This window comes from Ascaphus truei, chromosome 2 (assembly GCF_040206685.1).
Source record: "Ascaphus truei isolate aAscTru1 chromosome 2, aAscTru1.hap1, whole genome shotgun sequence".
Classification (NCBI taxonomy): domain Eukaryota; kingdom Metazoa; phylum Chordata; class Amphibia; order Anura; family Ascaphidae; genus Ascaphus; species Ascaphus truei.
This window is the reverse complement of record NC_134484.1, coordinates 387,089,471-387,103,171: the sequence shown is the minus strand read 5'-3', so window position 1 is coordinate 387,103,171 and position 13,701 is coordinate 387,089,471. Positions and strand designations below refer to the sequence as shown.

The 13,701-nt window shown below is 41.0% G+C and overlaps 1 protein-coding gene across 6 annotated transcripts in view; it reads right to left on the bottom strand.

Moving 5' to 3' along the window:
* The window catches only part of CRPPA (CDP-L-ribitol pyrophosphorylase A), a 366,238-nt gene that overhangs the window by 223,370 nt on the left and 129,167 nt on the right, over window positions 1–13,701 (bottom strand). For all 6 annotated transcript variants that reach the window (XM_075587219.1, XM_075587216.1, XM_075587218.1 and 3 more), the window contains exons 4-5: window positions 4,020–4,124; window positions 184–229 (exon numbers count right to left, since the gene is read on the bottom strand). In XM_075587219.1, coding sequence (XP_075443334.1) covers window positions 184–229; window positions 4,020–4,124 — 151 coding nt within the window. The remainder of the gene's footprint in view (window positions 1–183; window positions 230–4,019; window positions 4,125–13,701) is intronic.

Genomic DNA, 13,701 nt, shown 5'->3' with positions numbered 1-13,701 from the left:
TTATACCAGTGTGAGGGACAATAAAAATGTACTGCATGAGGAAGAGTGGCTAAATATTTGTACATAACCAAATTTCAGCATAAGGTGCCTGCAAAGCATTTAAAGGGTTAAAGTAAAAAACCGTACGCAAGCATTGACATTGCAATTTAAAATGATTAAAAAAATTAAATAAAAATGACCTACCTTTAATAATCGACTCTGCTGCATATAAATCACGTTTGTAGGTCACCTAGAGCACAAATAAACCTCATTAATTACAGTGAGCAGGAAAGGAATACTAGTAAACAGTGCCCTAAAGCAGTCCTTTACATTGTGAATACCGTAAACAAATGATTTTGTCAATCTGCCAATTACACTAAACATTGCTGGAAAGTCGGGGAAACAAAAGGATACACAAACGGTGCGCAAACTGGGGGGCGCGAGACTGAGTGCGGGGGGGCGTGGGGTTTACAGAGGCCCCGCACGCTTCCCGAAGTCATTTAAATTAAGTGCCGGGGGAGCTGCAGGGCCTCTGTAAACCAGACTTACCTTGGCTCCGGCGGCTTCTTACACGCGTCGCCATGGCAATGCGGCGTCAAATGACGCCGTACGGTCATGTGACATCACGTTGCTATGGCAACATGACATCATGACGCCGGAGTGGGGGTGAGGGGGAGCGCGGAGGTGAGGGGACCGCCGGCAGGCGCAGGGAAAAAAGTTTGTGCCCCCCTGGGATACACTATTCACAGCAGACAACATTGAATCATGTTTTGCTGAACAAGTGGTTTATGTATAGCAGGTTCGGAACATTGCCTCCTAAGGTCTTGTTGACCAGTGGTATGGGCCTGAAAAACAATTATTGTGTTGATATATCGTCGTTGCAGAGGTAAAACTTATTAAGTGCATTTTTGGCACAAACACACTATATGCACTTCCTGACTTGGAATTTCTTGATATTTCTATTGAACTCATTAAAGACACCTAATTGTCAGAGCTTGTCATATCAAAATGCCTTCCTTTTTAAATACAGCATTTTTCCTGTCAAAAAGAACATTTAATCGCTTTTTTCTCAGCACTCAAAGAATGTAGTTAATGACTTTTACCTCTAGAATGATGATATATTAGAGAAACCGGAGGCTGTTGTACAATTCTAACTAAAGATCGATTTTCCTTAAACAATGGAGGGGAAAAAAAAAATAGTTAATTACAGGAGCAGTGTCAGCTGTAAATCTGCTGCGCTTTCCTTTGTGAAAAAAACAGTTCTTCATATGGAACTGCAGACCGCTCAGTAACAATATGTTTTAAGATCCTAATAAGATATATGGCAACATTCAAGTACCAATTTATAATAATCTTTTTCTATTTTGGAATACAAATGGGCGGTGGATGTTCGTTTTTATTCTCATATCATTACCTGGAGGATGGGTGGCGCTTCCTAGTCTAACGTGCACCTAGAGGCTTTTCTCTAGCATTAATTACATTGGACATTCTTATGCTGTTTTATTTATTGCATTTATAAGCAATTATTTTTTCCAATTTTTCATTGATCATTATTTATTCTGAAGCTGTTTCTACTTCTTTCTTTCTTTTTTTAAGTTAGTTTATAGTAATCCAACTCGCATTTACATCAACAGTATAGAAAAAAATTTCCCATTAGGCAGTTTTGTTGTTAAAGTTGTAATCCTGCTTTATAACCTGTATTCATGCAAAAGGAACTACAAACATCTCCCCTCCCACATATAAAAGACATCACGGAATACATTTCCAGTACATACTTGAAACCGAGAGGTAACCGAGAGTTAACTCTCAATGTATTACTTACTGGTAAAACATTTTATAAATAAAAAAAAATGACATACTTAAAGCAGCAATACAACTCACCCCCCCCCCCCTCATTTTTATATGTAAAGCACGTGAATGTATAATTCTACATTCTTACCTAAGCTGGCAATATTTTGGTGCTCCTGTTAGAAATCTATATTAAAAAAAATCCTGATTGTGTGCCTAATGGAATGGCCGTCTTTTAATTTTGTGCTGCAGTCGGTGAAATGCTGCTGCTGATACATCACATTACAGTATATTACTAAGTGTAACACATTATTGCTATAGCTTTCAGAGTAATAGTCTGATGTTTGGAACACAGCAACAGATCTGTTTGTGATACTTTGTTGATATGGGAGGGTGGTAGGGAAAGAGGTTGGGGAGGCCCTGCTCAGCTACTCACACACGTATTGGAAACTGAAGTGGTACTATCAGGGATGAAAGTGGACATAAGCATGAACGGAAAAAGAATCCCTAGCGATGCACTCACCTATATTAAGTATCAAAAATAATACATTTGTATTGACAAACAGAAAACAATAGCTAATTAAAACCTAAATGGTAACGCTACATAGTGTTATACAGCTAAATGTAAAGAGATGGTGGCTTGAATGCTCAGGTTATACTCCTAATGTGATACTACACAAAGTTTGATACGAGATATCATATATAGTGCCGTATAGGGCACTGGTGGGTGTGTCAAGGAGCTAGCCAAACAGAGAAATAAAAGTATCTAATCAGATATAAAGGCAGACCTTCACGGTCACCTGTATTCTAATAAAGACAATACAGTACTTCAATAGTGGTATATGTACTGTATACTTATAAGTATATCATAGATCGAACAACATACACCAATTGATCCAAATAGGTAGATTCAAGATGCTTGTGACTCCTGATTTTAACAGAAGGTATATAATTACTGCAGAAGTGGGTTAGTTACCAGAGCAAAATACACATAGATATATCACTCCTATGAGTTGATGAAGGGTTCATTGCCCTAAATGGAAAATATCTTGTATCTGTAATTGCTGCTGAAACTCATTAGTTACCAGAGCTTATTCACACATTGGTGGTGCTAAAACTTCATTCCTATGTGTTAGTAAGGGGTTAATTGCCCCCAGTGTCTGTAGTAAAACAAAATAAATATCCTATGGAGTCACATAAGCATATACTTACTCAGTCCACACTATGCCATGTACAAACGCTGGAGGTCGCGTAACTACTTTTGATGTCCTATGGAGTCACATAAGCATATACTGACTCAGTCCACGCTGTGCCATGTACAAATGCTGTGGGTCGCGTTACGCTAATTAGCTATTGTTTTCTATTTGCCAATAACATTTTATTATTTTTGATACTTAATATAGGTGAGTGCATCGATAGGGATTATTTTTCCATTCATGCTTATGTGATACTTTGTTGCCAAAGTGCAGAGCTTAAAAAGGCATATGTCAGAGTCTGTTTCAAAAGAGAAAGTGGATATGACTTTCTAAATGGTTGCTGTAGCAATCAAAGAATGATCAATACATTAAAAAATAGTTAAAAATGGCATTTGGAGTAAAAAAATATATATACAGGCATACCCCACATTAACGTACGCAATGGGTCAAGAGCATGTATGTAAAGCGAAAATGTACTTAAAGTGAAGCACTACCTTTTTTCCACTTATCGATGCTTCGGTACAGGTAGGGAGCCGGTATTGCAGTCCAGGATGTGCCGACAGGCGCATGCACAAGCTGCCGTTTTCTGATTGGGCGAGGGGAATCAGCGTGTCACTACTACGTCGGTCTGTAGGGCAGAATAAGTGTCCCTACTCGCGAGCGTACTGACACAGGGGTATGGGGCTATTGAAAATATGTCTTTACTCGCCAGTGTACCTAAAGTGAGTGTCCTTAAACCGGGGTATGCCTGTATACAGAATGCAAACAGTATAATATAATACTACAGAACTGATATATTACACAACAAAACACAAAAAAAAAAAAAAAAAAAAAAACAGGATTTTTTGAAGAAATGTGTGATTTGGATCAAAAAGTTAAGTACAGTAGTTATTCACCTAAAATTTCCTGAAATCCCAACTCACACATCTGGAATTGTTACGGTAACATGCAGTTGCACTCGACAGGTAAAATAGTCACTGCATCAACAGTGCTTTACGTTTAGTTATTGTATGTACAAACAAACAGTGTAGGTAACATATGCCATGTTTACCTTACCTTCCAAAGATCAGGTGGTCCTTCAAGTAGCTTAGCTTTAGTGTTACTATATTCTAGAGCCAAGTGCAGACATTCTGTTCCAAAATCCAGGTCATAGTCAGTACACTATTATAAAAAAAATACATTCATTTAGTTCACATATTGTAAAATTGTAACTTAAAGCAGCAATCCCAGTTGCTATGTTTTCTAGCCCTCCAAACATATATTCTCAAAATACTCCTTAAAACTGCAATTCCTCCCTAATACAAGATGGGAACTTGGAGGTCTTTACTTCTGAACTGCGCTATTTATGAACTTTGCCCCCCACCCCCTCCTCCTCCTCTTCTTCCTGAGATACTTACCAGTACAGGCATCAGCATTTCAGTCCTCTCCTGGGGAAACTTAATGGAGACTTAAACAGGAAGCCGCAACGTCATCCATTGCGGCTTCCTATCGGCCTATGATGTGAGATTTCAAACACAGCGCAAAACCAGGAAGTAACGCAGGTACCTTTACCAGCAGGTATCCTGGGAACTAAGGGGGTCCCGGGAGTTTAAAACAATGCAATTTAACTACAGGGACCCCCTGGCTTCCATCCAGTGTATAAAACAAAACAAAACAGGGGTCAGATATGGAGGGATTGCTGCTTTAAGGAGTATTTCAAGAATATGTTTGCCTGGCCTCACCTGTATAAGCAAACAATCACATCACCAGAGCACTCCCTTCCCTAGAGCTGCTTAAAACCTTGACTCTACTCAAATCTTTTCAATTGTCTTCTTTAAATGTAACAAAATGTAAGTGATTTCAGTAGATTGGAAAATGTTTGCAGCTTTGAGGAAGGGTGTGACCTGGAATTAGAATTGTTTGCTTCTGTACGTTTGGCCCCCCATCAGATTCAGCCCACCAAAAATAAAAATACTAAAAAATAAAACCTACAGAAAAACTGGAAAAAATAATGCAGCACCAGAAATAACAAAGTCCCATTGGTTTCAAAGAGAATATTTTAATTTGGTGAATCCGGTGCAGATGTAAGCCCCTGTTTTAAAGCTAGGAGACTTTGAGGATCTACCCCATAGGGGGTTATTTAGGCTTGGTTAAATCTGGGCTACTAATGTGATGTTACCTGAACAGGTAACGTCCGTTATTTTCCCTCAGTTTAACGGGTATCCACAGAGCTAATGATGTGCAAAAACAACAGCCATTCGGCAGAGTAGCATCATTACGTTAGCTGTATTAATGGGGATTTTCGTTGCGCAGAGACGCATTAACCCATACACGGCACATGCACACTGGTCAAAACTAGAACGTGCGTTCCAATTAAAATACATGCGTTACAGACGCGTTACCCAGGGGGCCTAGTGAGCCTGGCACTTCTCGTCCAAAAGAGAGGAGATGATTTTGTGTACATAGTTTGTTGTTATTTTTCCCAGTTCATTTGTTCTTCATTTATTTTTCACACACAGTGAATTAACTGTGTGGAATTAAACTTCTGTCTCTTGGTAATCACTGTTATAATATGGTTAAACATTATTGTACACACATACTTATTACAATCAAGATTATATAACATATTAGGTCACACAACCATATCATGATGCGTTTCAGACATTTATATGATCCATAATATTTATCTTTGTATGACACAATGACACGTAATGAAAATTTTAAGTCTTGTACAATAATCTGAGTAGCACTTTAGACCTGCCCTTTTGTGTAATATATATATATATATATATATATATATATATATATATATATATATATATATATATATATATATATATATATATAGTACAAAACATCCTAAAAAGCATTAATAAAAATCTTTTTAAAATGATTTTTATTAATGCTTTTTAGGATGTTTTGTATTATATATATATATATATATATATATATATATATATATATATATATATATATATATATATATATATATATATTTATATATATATATATATATATATACAGTATATATAGTACAAAACATCCTAAAAAGCATTAATAAAAATCTTGAGAATAACTATCTGCACATCCAACACAAAATGACATGCAAACATTATCACTAACAACATACAAATACAAAAAAACAAAACCACCCCAGAAAACTTCTTAATGATAATCCATGATGATGTAATCATTAATAGCATTGGCAAACTTTCTCTTGGGGTTGAGTTATCAAAGAGTTAGTTATCCTTTACTTATGCTTCCATTGTCCACTACTACAGTATTTCTTGGATTGCTTGTAGGCCTATTTAGATCAAATCTTAATGCCAACATACACCCAGCTCTGGCTGGTTTCAGGTTTAGCGTCCTGGTTCTTGTGATTGTCGACTTGTATCACTCAGTATATGCCCATCTGCTTCGCCCAATCTAAGAATGTATTTTGTACTTCACATACCTGGTAATGCAGACTGTTTCCGGTTATGCATCCCAGTTCCTTACTATGTCAACTTCCCTAGGATTCAATGCTTGCCTGTAGCAATGGAGTGTTATGCTGCAAAGAACGCTGCAACAGGGACTTATCCCTGTTTGGATAAAGCTGCCTCAGAGCTCTGAATCCAGCATGGAACTGGTTAATTGCAGCCACTCAACTAGCCAGTCTCCACCTGGAGTAATCAGAGCTCTGTGAAAAAGTCTCATATGAGATCCAGGAGAGATTTCCTCAGCACCCAGGGGTGCTGACATGAGAGGGTCTTGAATATACAGGAGGGCGGTGTATTGACAGCAAGACACAAGGGGACCAGACCTCATTTCCAGGAATCAGAGGACCCAGGAACCTGCCAGAGGCTGGACCATCAGGCACACCAAGACACCTGGACACCATAGACCTGTGGGGACACCTGCTTTAAGGTACGGCTGAGACTTTGGGGTGGTAGGATGGAAAGGGGCTTATCCTCCCAGTCTTGTAAGAGAGGGTTTATGGGAAATTAGCTCTTACAAAGGGATAGGTGTTTGTTGTATTTTGTATATTTTGATTTGCTGTGCTGTTTAAAGGGTCAAGCTCAATAAAGCCATATGTTATGTTCACCCTAAATGGTCTCCATTTGCATACAGTACCTCTGTAAACATCTCTTACATATGGTGTTTTAAGTTAGATGAGAGGTGGCCCTTGATTTTCAAAGGGGCCCCTGAGACTGCCTGTGAAAGGTGGAGAGAGCTGAAAGAGGAGGGGGAGAGAGCTGAAAGAGGAGGAGGGGGAGAGGGCTGAAAAAGGAGGAGGGGGAGAGAGCTGAAAGAGGAGGAGGGGGAGAGAGCTGACAGAGGAGGGGGAGAGAGCTGAAAGAGGAGGAGGGGGAGAGAGCTGAAAGAGGAGGAGGGGAGAGAGAGCTGAAAGAGGAGGAGGGAGAGAGAGCTAAAGGAGGAGGGGGAGAGAGCTAAAGGAGGAGGAGGGGCAGAGAGCTGAAGGAGGAGGAGGGGAGAGCTGGAGGAGGGGGAGAAAGCTGGAGGAGAAGGAGGAGAGAGCTGGAGGAGGAGGGGGATAGAGCTAGAGGACGGATGAAGAGGGGAGATGAGGGGGGGAGAGAGCTGAGGAGAGATGATGAGGAGAGATATTCTCCCATTTAAATCTAGGTGATTTTTTCTCCCGAATCTATGGAATACATTCACTTAGAATGGGGCCCTGAAAATAGTTTTGCTGGGGGCCCGCACATGTCTAGCTACACCACTGCATAGACTTCACAGTCTTTAAACCTCAACCAGAGTACCATGTATACCCCAAACTCACCCAAGTGCAAAAATATATATCAATGGCGCTCTGCACTAACAATGTGTAACGTATAATAATAGTAATAAAAATATACAACCAGTGGCGTGGATGTTTCTCCTGGAAATGGATACTCCACATGTGATGGGTGAACATGTAAGGAAAAAATCATAACATAGTGTAATACTGTTAGGCATACATACAAACATATAACATGAGACGGACGCTGGGAACAACAGATGACCAATTACAAACACATTTAATAAAGCATTAAAAATACATAAAATACATAAAAATGAAAACTGTAGGACACTCCAACTCAGGTGGGGGTACCTGCTTACCGAAAGTAAGAAGGTATCAGGCAGTGGATATATAAGAGTATCCCCTCTATGGATGGCTGCTGCTGCACCGCACTGCTGGGCTCACACGTATTTCTCCACCGTAGATGTGACTTGCTCACTCTGTTTGTGTCATCCGCCTCTGTACTCCGTGGACACGGAAGAATCTCGTGTCTGCCGGGGAATGGTAGTTCCTTCCTGCTCGGCTACTGGAAGCGCACCAAACGGAGCTGATGTGTACGCGGATGGATATCCGCCCGATTTCGGCAGTCAGCGGGCATCTGTTTAGCCAGTTCCAGTCATATCACGTTTACCCCTGAGAAAGAAAGCAAGCCTTTCGAAACGCGTAGGGTGTTCCTGAGAGGTCCTCCAGACTCGGTGGTGAATCCTGTCCCCCTTGAAACTGGCTAAACAGATGCCCGCTGACTGCCGAAATCGGGCGGATATCCATCCGCGTACACATCAGCTCCGTTTGGCGCGCTTCCAGTAGCCGAGCAGGAAGGAACTACCATTCCCCGGCAGACACGAGATTCTTCCGTGTCCACAGCGTACAGAGGCGGATGACACAAACAGAGTGAGCAAGTCACATCTACGGTGGAGAAATACGTGTGAGCCCAGCAGTGCGGTGCAGCAGCAGCCATCCATAGAGGGGATACTCTTATATATCCACTGCCTGATACCTTCTTACTTTCGGTAAGCAGGTACCCCCACCTGAGTTGGAGTGTCCTACAGTTTTCATTTTTATGTATTTTATGTATTTTTAATGCTTTATTAAATGTGTTTGTAATTGGTCATCTGTTGTTCCCAGCGTCCGTCTCATGTTATATGTTTGTATGTATGCCTAACAGTATTACACTATGTTATGATTTTTTCCTTACATGTTCACCCATCACATGTGGAGTATCCATTTCCAGGAGAAACATCCACGCCACTTGTTGTATATTTTTATTACTATTATTATATGTTACACATTGTTAGTGCAGAGCGCCATTGATATATATTTTTGCACTGATCTACACCTGACTGGGGTTCAGGGATATATCACAGGCTGCCTGCACAATAGGATATAGCGCTACCTATCTGTTTTTTACACCAAACTCACCCAAGACCACAAACACAGGACTGCATTGAGGATATGGGTTAGCATTCCCTTTTCGTTGAGGTGGCTTCTACAATGTACTACACTAATTGGGAAAGGAAGATTAGCTAAAGCTTTTGTAGCCGAGTAGATCATTTTGGTTCTGGTGAAAGATTGATTGATTGTCTTGCTCTATTTAGAAAACATACGCAATTTGCTTGCTAAGCAGATCAAAATTAAGTGGGATGGCTCTAGTTATATTTTAAATTAATGATACCACGTGGTCTGCGAATGAAACAAAACCCAGAGTCTAGTTAATACTTTTACAGTATATTGGGAGCAAATATTCACCAGATGAACTAATGGTATTAATTCAAGTAATTATAGGCAGTGGTTGACAAATCACCAAAAAATCTACTCGCCACACAAAAAAATCTACTCGCCACCTAGTTCCAAACGTGTGCTGCTTGGGCCAATATTTACTCGCCCGGGGGTTAAATCCACTCGCCTGGGGCGAGCAAATGTATAGGTTTGTCGAACACTGATTATAGGTATAGGGGGTGAGGGGTGGGGGGAGACAATTGTGTGTCATTAATGAAGATATGAATAGAAGTTTGTCTGGATTCAAACCTTTCGTCAACACCCCATAGTTTTAAAGATTAAATTTACAACTAGTGTTGGACCGGGTCCTACTTTAAAAAAAAACGGGTAACGGGTACCTGGCCAAAATCAAATGATCTACCCAGCCGGGTAACCGGTTACATGGTTCCCCAACTCACACTGCTATGGAGTCCTGCAGCTCCCGCGCAGGCTGAACACACACTGCTGATGCTGCCACAGGACCTCTGCTGACCTGCCTAGATCTCGCCGCGGGCTTCCTCACGGGTCTTCCTCGCCTTCCGTCGCTGACAGTAGGTAAGTAATTATGTATTTTTCAGCTACCCTGAAATTACCCGGCATCGGGTATTACCTGGCGCTGGGTAAACTTAGCAGTTGCCGGGTCCGGGTAATTTCCGGGTAGCTGAAAATCCGCCGGGTAACGTAGGGTACCGAGTACGCGGTACATCACTATTTACCACTCAAAAGGCACATACAGTAGAATCACTGTAACATGAGATCAAGATTAGGAAGAGAATAAATGATCTTGAGGATTACCAAAAGTCTAGGGCTATACAGCTATAGAACTATACAGCTATAGAACCAAGAACAAGATAGGTAGAGGTGGGAATATAAATCTGTTTACTGATTATGACAGTTCAGTTGAATCGGATTTATCTTAAGGTGGGCATTTTAACAACACTTGTTTCCCTACCTATACCCCTCCTACTTCTATTCAATCCTGGTGTGAGCAAGGCACCAGTGTATTGATGTGAGAGACGGCGACACAGGTTCCTATCGGACCAGCTCCATCTGGCAGAGTCTGTGCTACGGTGATGTACTTTAACCAGGACTATTTGTTGGTACTAGGATTTAGCCCACTTTCCCCCTAAAGCCATCCAAGTAATACCATAGCAGTGGAATCAATGGAAGGATAAGTAAAAGGTAGCTAACATTTTGATAATATAACCCTAAGAGAAAGTTTGTCTATGGACTGACAGGTGCAATAATGAATTTTCTAAGGCTTTGGTCCCGCTGCGTCCGGCGGCACGCGCGGCCGCGCTACTCACCATGTGATGGTGTCCTCCCGAGCAGGTCCCAGTCCCTCCTCCCTGCACGGCTCACTACACGCTGTGACGCGTCAGCCGCCAGTGGATTCAAGAGAATTGTAATCCCAAGCGACGATGCGTCACGTGGTGTGGCTGTGAGCCAATGAGGAGAGAAGGAGGGGAGCGGGGAGGAGAGGGAAAGCAGCTGCAGCACCAAGTGAGCCCCCCTGCTCCCTCCCACAGACTCCCTCCTCATAGTCTGCAGTGTCAGCAGATGCACGGGGGGAGGGAACCCCTGGCAATGAGAAGAGGAGGGGAGGCTTCGGGGAGAAGGGAGGCTCTGCGGGGAGCAGGGAGGGGCGAAGCGGGGGAGGGAACCCCTGGCACACAGTGTGATGGCCCCGCCCCCGATGTCAATGCCACGCCCACCCGACCCGTTTTGGCCACGCCCCCCGCTCCAGCTCCCTACAGACCGCAGATAGCGGTCAAGTGCCTCTCCACGCGCCGCCTGTCTGCAGTGCGGGCGCGTGTTCTAAGGCAGCGGGGCCTTAGCCTAATGGTCAAAGGGAAGATTTGTTCAGGATTTAACATGACTAATGATTATATCATCACAGGTTAAGATTTAAACCACGTGGGTTGGTTTTGTATGTGTATTTCTGTGTTGATGGTGGTGAAACTACCATGTCTCGTGGTTTAGGGTGTACAGATCATTATTCTCATGATCAATTTGTATGAATTATTTTCCAGAAGATCTGGGACTATTGAGTGCTCGATAGATAAATAGATAGATTTAGGAACCCTGCTTTTTTTCTCTTGTTTTATTATCTTGATTTTATTTTGAGTCCAGAGCATTGGCCTAATACAGGGATTTGCACACCCTCTAGTCATTTTGACCTTAACAAGAACTTTGTTTAATTTTTCTATTAGTAATGGAAAAAATCTAATCTTGTGGTTTTCTGTCTGCATATTTTTACCAATAGCCTTTACTCTAAAATTGCAAATTGTATTGTGGAATCTTTATATTAGTTTTCTGCTTCACAGAAATATTAATGTAAAAACTGACGACCATTGCACATTTTAAGGAAACTGTCCTAGTCACTGCATCTCTGCAATCACCGAGGGATTTTTTAGTATTTGTTGAGATATTCAAAGTTCTGCATTACCAGAAATTTGCAACTTCAATATGTTGCAAGGTAAAACTGCACCATTCATTTCTTCACTGATGGAAAATGCAGGAATGTGTTCTAATAAAATCGACAAATTGGGCCGTATGCACCAAGTCTAATGCCTAGACACCAAAGAGAATAATGTTACGATAACCTAGAGATAACCACTGAAATAAGATATTGTTACATTTCTACGGACACTAGGGTAACATACAGTATATACAAATAAGATGCTAATGATCTGTTACCCTAACATTGCAGATCCGTTAATCACTGTTAAGGTTAGCGCAGGGAAATAACATTAGATAAATAGGTCACACCTAAATTTGCCATTAATCACGGCCAGACCATGATTAAAATTAGTATACGTTATTTCAGTAAATAGGCTATAATGACAAAGGGACGTAAAAAGTGGTACCCAAATGTATTATTTTGGAATGGCACATAACGATTTCAATGGAAATATACATTATATACCATTCAGAAACAAGAGGTACATCTGTTAAAGTATAATTTAGGCCAGGGGAGCGCAATCTTTTTTCCCTGTGCCTCCCTGCTGGCTGTTCCCCTCTCTCCGCCCCCCTCTTACCTCGGCTCCGGCGTCATGACGTCACATTGCCATGGCAATGTGACATCACATGACCTTGCAGCGTCATTTGACGCTGCATTGCCATGTTCACATCTCCGGAGTCAAGATAAGTGCAGTTTACAGAGGCCTTCACCACTTCCCTGGCACTTAATTTAAGTGCCTTCGGGAAGCGCACGGGCCACTGTAAACCCCGCGCCCCCCGCAGACAGACAATCTCGCGCCCCCCAGTTTGCACACCACTGATTTAGGCTATGTAATAAACTATATAATGTATTTATTTGTTTAAAGTTAATGTAGTATACAGTATGTTTCTAACAGCTACCATAATATGTTACGTATTTTGTACCAACTAAATTATGTGTGTACAAAAGAGACGGAAATACTTAACATCTATTCATACACACTGTTAAAACACTGTGGGTGAAGAATAAAGTGATCAAACAAAAGGGAACAAACAATGTTAATTGATAAAGAACACCTACAAAACTGATTGATCGCTTCCTATTTTTACGTTTAGGCAATACACGTGTTACACGTCTGGAATGCATGTGCGTTGATTGGAACGGATGCACGATTTTTTTCACCATGCGCATGTGCATTGTATTATTGTTTAACGCATCCCTGCATGCCCACTAATGCATGTATTGCTATGATACTGCTTTTGATGATGGACACTATTTTTTTTTTACCTATCACTAGATTAGTGGATAACTGTTAAACTCAGGGAAAGTAATATCTGTTACCTATTTAAGGTAACGTCGTGTTATTTGCCCTGATTTAACAAAGCTTTGTGCATCTGGGCCATTAAGAGGCTTACACTGTAATTTTGTGATGTGGAAAAATATCAGTTAATGAATGGAAAAACTGTATAATGAGAATGTATATGATGTTATATTAGAAGATGAAATGGCAAAGCAAGAGCAAGATTAAACAAGACTCAGAAAAGGTTCATTCTACCTGGATCAAATACAATCCTGTTTAAACTTTCCGTTTCCCATATGCAGAGCATTCTACTGTAACTACAGTATACTCTGTCCACATTCTTGCAGTATTTATTCAAAGAACTCTGACATGTGGTCTCATCCACAAGGACAGGAAGGCAGTGATTACCTAATGCAAACTATAAAAATATGATTCTACAGATATTGAAATGTATGCTTCATGGACAAGTACATACTTTTTT